At 30.5% G+C, this 5,448-nt stretch overlaps 1 protein-coding gene across 1 annotated transcript in view; it reads left to right on the plus strand.

Moving 5' to 3' along the window:
• LOC108759852 (ABC transporter G family member 20) overlaps nucleotides 1-5,448 on the plus strand; it is a 12,017-nt gene extending 6,569 nt beyond the window's left edge. The window contains exons 3-5 of the mRNA XM_018505517.1: nucleotides 519-695; nucleotides 799-885; nucleotides 5,177-5,448. Coding sequence (XP_018361019.1) covers nucleotides 519-695; nucleotides 799-885; nucleotides 5,177-5,391 — 479 coding nt within the window. The 3' untranslated portion in view covers nucleotides 5,392-5,448. The remainder of the gene's footprint in view (nucleotides 1-518; nucleotides 696-798; nucleotides 886-5,176) is intronic.

The raw sequence follows: 5,448 nt of genomic DNA on the forward strand, positions 1-5,448 counted from the left end.
TACTTCCACAAAATTTCATGTAAATTAAATTATTTTTACGTGAGAAAAAAATTAAAAACTGAAAAATCAGTTTTTCGCCATTTTCTCGAAAAATTTGAGATTATGTTGAAAAATGTCAAATACAAAAGTTTTAGATTTTTTTATTATATATAACTTTTGTATGGAACATTCTCCACTAGGAGGTCACCCTTCGCCGCAAGTCGAGAAAAACCGATTTCAACCCCTAAACAGCACCCCCATTTCACCATTTCACATTATCTCGTGTTTAAACATTTTTTTTTCGTTTTGTTACAACCTTAACTTCATTTTCCAGCCGGTCGTTGCCTGTTATTAATTTTTTTATCTACAAAAGTTATCGGCACTAGACTAAGATTCAAAATTGAAATCAGAGTTCAGATATTGAAGACCAAACTTGAGATCTGAAGAAGGACTATGGATTCGGACCTTAGTCTTCGAAATCAGTTTTTCAACTATTTCTTATCATAGTAATTCAAATGTGTAATGTAAATATGTAATAGGGGTCAAGACAGAAGATATTCTGCTATCTCACATTCTTATTCAGAGCATCAGCATAGCTATCCATACTGCTATGATAGTGCTTTTATTCTTTCCTGTATGGGGTTTAGAATGCAAAGGATCAATATTTACTGTAATAATCCTCACATTTCTCATCGGTTTTTGCGGACTAATGCATGGTAAGTACTCCACACAACATATAGATATCAAAAAAAGTGCGTAGTAACAATTCAAAAACTGCTAGAAAAATTAAACTCATTATTTGTGTTAATACTTTCGTAGGTTTCATTATTTCTGTTATGTGTAAAGATCACACTATGGCGCATTACTGCTCGGTTGGAAGCTTTTTCCCGTTAATAGTAATGTCCGGTGAGTCCTTATTCTTTTTATTTTTCGCAAAAATTATTTTTTATTTTAATCTAAAGTATTATTAAATTTGACTCTAATTTGCTCTTCTATATTCTTGATATTTTTGTTATTTAAAAAAGTTCTTTAATTTAATTATCTAGAGTATATTGTTAAATAATATCTTCACATATTCTTCACATATTCTAAAAAACGTTATTTTATTCAAATAATATTCTTATAAATCCTTATTCTCTAAATAATTGTGAAATTAAAAATATATTTTCTAGTATCGTTATAAAAATAACATGATTTATGTAACTTATCAGCAGATTAAAAATCTATTAACATAATAAATATATTTAAAATTTTGAAAAATTAAAAAAAAATAGAACGAAAATTTTGACCATAAATACGACTTAAATTCTTTGTATTTCTACTAAGAATATTGGAGAATTTTTTTATAAAAATTAAAAATGTCAATCTTGACGAAAATCGACTTTGTTTATTTTAATCAAATTTTTTTAGTAGAAACAAAAACTTGTTTTTTCATATTTTTTCCTTAATAGAGATTTTCAGGACGAACAATTTAATGTGGTTATTTTTTGTTTTTCAATAATTTAAACAGACGTTAAACTAAATATTTACAAAATAAAATAAATTAAAAATATTAAAAAATTCATATCTAGGAAACTAATGGAGATAAAGATCTAAAAAAATAATTGTGTATATATTTCAATATGAGGAATATATTAAAAAATCGGAACGGATCGGTGACGAAGGCCGGCGATTTGGCATAGAATGACCCATATCCTATATGTATTAGATACCACGGAAAATTCGTGTGGATTTTCAAAAGATATTTATAGGGGAAGAACGACACGAACTTTCCGAGGTACCTAATATATATATTTACATATGTACATATTTATATATTTATACTCTCGCACACGCTCACAAACTTACACATACATAATATTAGAACTCCTGCTCAATTTTTGAATAATCATTTTCCAACAATGATACTGACTGGAGATAACGACTTCGAGAGCAAAAATGAATAAAAAATAAAGAAAACATTTGTATATGTATAAACTTGGGTACGTGCGAGAGTATAAATATACATATAAATATGTATACATGTAAATATATGTATATATATGTAAATATATATATACATATATGTAAACATGTAAATAGGAGATGTAACTTTACCACTGTCGATCCCAAATCTGAATAAAAAGAAGGGCAACTCATCATTTATTATTGTTTCTTAAATAAGAGAACTTTTTCGTTGCCAATTACCAACATTACATAAACAGTCGATATAAATCGAATCTAAAAATATAAAATGATTCGTAAAAAGGATTAGTTGGAAAACAATAATTGATGTTTTATCGTATTTTCAAGTTTTCATATTTTCCATAAGATGATTAATTTTTTTGTAACAAATGTCCTAATGAAAAATATAATCTAATTAACGTTTTTGGTGTAATATTACTCGCACTTTATCCAATTTGGAATTACTTTCTAAATTAAGGCATAACTAACAGTGATTTTATAACGATGCGTGATTTTTTGCGAATAAGGATTTTATTCACTTTATTTCAATGTACCAATTTTTCCTTAAGTCTTACGTTATTATAATGATTATTTTCGGTTTCTACAAAGAAAAATACGAGTACATTTAAAAACATAGAAATAAAACAATGTTACAGTGGTCGCGAAACCCTCGAAAATTGGTTATACCTATACTCTCCTTTGTAATTGCTAAATTTAAATATTTTTATTACATAGCAATATACATATACACGGTGGGCCATTTTAATCTCCCCACCTGAATTTCTCGGAATCTAAGCCAGATAGAGAAAAATGGTCCAGACAAAAGTAGAAGGGGACAGAGAGGGTCACCTAATGGTACCAAGGACCTTGACCTTGAACTCGATTTTCAAGGTTATTTCAAGATCAAAGTGATTTTTTTAAATGGGAACACCTATTTTTGATCCCGGATTTGAAAAGAGCGGGAAATTTTACGTTCAAAATGATATGTTTATCAAGGCAAGGTCATGGCAAGGTCGAATGAAGGTCAAGTTTGCGAATTTTGCTTTCCCAATTGAATATACCGGAACCTAAGTATCGTACTTCACTACTGCGCATGCATAAGTATCGTACTTTATTACTGCGCATGCGTAGGTATTGTACTAACCAATAACTTAAACCATAACCCAACACAACCCATAATCCAAAACGAGCCCATAACAATAATCGGACCAATAACCCATAACCCATATCAAAATAAAGACGGCGACTCCATAATGATTGCGAAAAAAAACAATGAATATTAAAAATCCTTAGTACGTACATGTCTTATGAATATTTTGAATATCTGTCTCATAAATACATACTTTGTTTAGTTGTTACATCAATTTGATTTTTCATAGTTATAAAGTACGATTCAATAATTCTTCGATTCTTCTCTTTTTTTATAAGTTTGTAAGATTTCGATTAACATTGCATTATCTACATTTTGTTAAGGTAAAGAACAGCTCTAAAACAGTCTCATAAATATTTAATTCAATTTTTAGATCAATTTGATTTTTTTATGGATTTAGATTTTGGAAAATCAAAGTTTTTTTTATGGGGCTATTTGAAAAATGTTGTTTTCGAACAACAGCCCACAACAAGAGCAAACTTTGAAGATCGTATTCGTCGAGCATGCGCTGTAATTCCAAGGCAAACTTTGCTTAACACCGTACGCCATTTCCAAAGGCGTTTGATTTTATGCCTTCAAGCAAATGGAGGCAACTTCGAACATTTGCTTCGAAGTTAAATTAATAATTTTTAAAATAGTGAGAGGCGAGGGGACTCACTTTAATCCAGCACTCCGAATAGTGAGAGACGAGGGGACTCACTTTAATCCAGCACCCCGAATAGTGAGAGGCGAGGGGACTCACTTTAATCCAGCACCCCAAAGGAAACAGTACTTACTACGTCCACGTCGTTGTTTCTGGGTAGCACTAAAAGTAAGGTTAATACAGTTAAAAAAACCCTCGAAAGTAGTGATTCCCATTTGGAAAAATCACTATGACCTTGAAATAACCTTGAAAATCGAGTTCAAGGTCAAGATCAGAGTACAGATAGGTGACCCCCTCGGCCCCCTTTAACATTTGTCTGAACCAATTTTACGTATTTGGCTTAGGTTTCGGAAAATGTAAGTGGGGAGTGTAAATTCGCAAATTTGACCTTCGTTCGACCTTGCCATGACCTTGATAAACATATCATTTTGAACGTAAAAGCTCTTTTCAAATCCGGGGTCAAAAATAGGTGTTCCCATTTAAAAAAATCACTTTGACCTTGAAATAATCTTGAAAATCGAGTTCAAGGTCAAGGTCCTTGGCACCATTAGGTAACCCCCTCTGTCCCCTTCTACTTTTGTCTGGACCATTTTTCTCTATCTGGCTTAGATTCCAAGAAATTCAGGTGGGGAGATTAAAATGGCCCACCGTGTATATTATATTGTTAATAGTAATAAAAAAAATTTTAGCCAATGTTAGTTTAGAGATAAGCTAAACTATTATTTTTCATTAACGGTTATAACAGTTACTGTTACTTTAAAATAACCGTTTATTTAAACAGTTATCGGTTATATAAACGGTTATCTTTTATAATATCTTATATCCTAGTCAGCATACATTTTTTTAATTTTATTTCTCATTATTTAAGTCATTTAAGTCATTTAAGAAATCTATTTTGAAATATTTCATTATTTAAAAGATTTGTGCAAATAAATAATAGAAGTGTTAAATTTTATGAACAAAGATTGATGTCAACTTGGTAATGAGACTAATGAGTAAGATCAATATTACATACATCCGTTTTTTTTGTCGTATGACGAATTTTTTAAGCATGTTAATTGGCTGCAAGACAAAGAGGATTTCAGACCTCTTTGTTCTATAGTCAATCAACAGGCTTAAAAAATTTGTCATACGACAAAAAACGGACGCATGTAATATTGGCCTAATACAGCGACAGTGCTTCTACTGGCAAGAAAGATAAATAGTAAGATCTTAAACATTACTATTTTATTTACTTGTAAAATCTAAATTTGAAAATAACCGTTTAAGCCCGATAACGTTTTTTTTTTAAATTCGATAACGGTTACTAAAGTTATTTCTCAATAACGGTTACTCAGTAACAGGTAACGAAATAACGCCCATCACTAGCTCAATTCAAATTAACATCAAGAATATCTAGTGAAAAATTATCTTACGTTAATCAAATTTTTATTAATACTCTAATTAACAAAATTATATAGGATGTATATGGCCGGTGGAAGGAATGCCAAAAGGACTTCGCTGGATTAGCTATGCATTGCCAACTACGTTACCCTCTATATCTTTAAGAGGAGTCATCTATAAGGGTTATTCCATATCCGAATCACAAGTTTATATTGGCTTTTTACTAAGTGCAGGATGGATATTATGTTCTTTTATGGTGACTGTACTTGGTGTAAGATCGAAGTCCTCGTGACAATTTTAGAAAACTCTTACGATAATTTCTTAGAAAGGAAACAGAGGCAGTTTCGCA

Source organism: Trachymyrmex cornetzi, unplaced genomic scaffold (genome assembly GCF_001594075.2).
Source record: "Trachymyrmex cornetzi isolate Tcor2-1 unplaced genomic scaffold, Tcor1.1 scaffold1059, whole genome shotgun sequence".
NCBI lineage: Eukaryota > Metazoa > Arthropoda > Insecta > Hymenoptera > Formicidae > Trachymyrmex > Trachymyrmex cornetzi.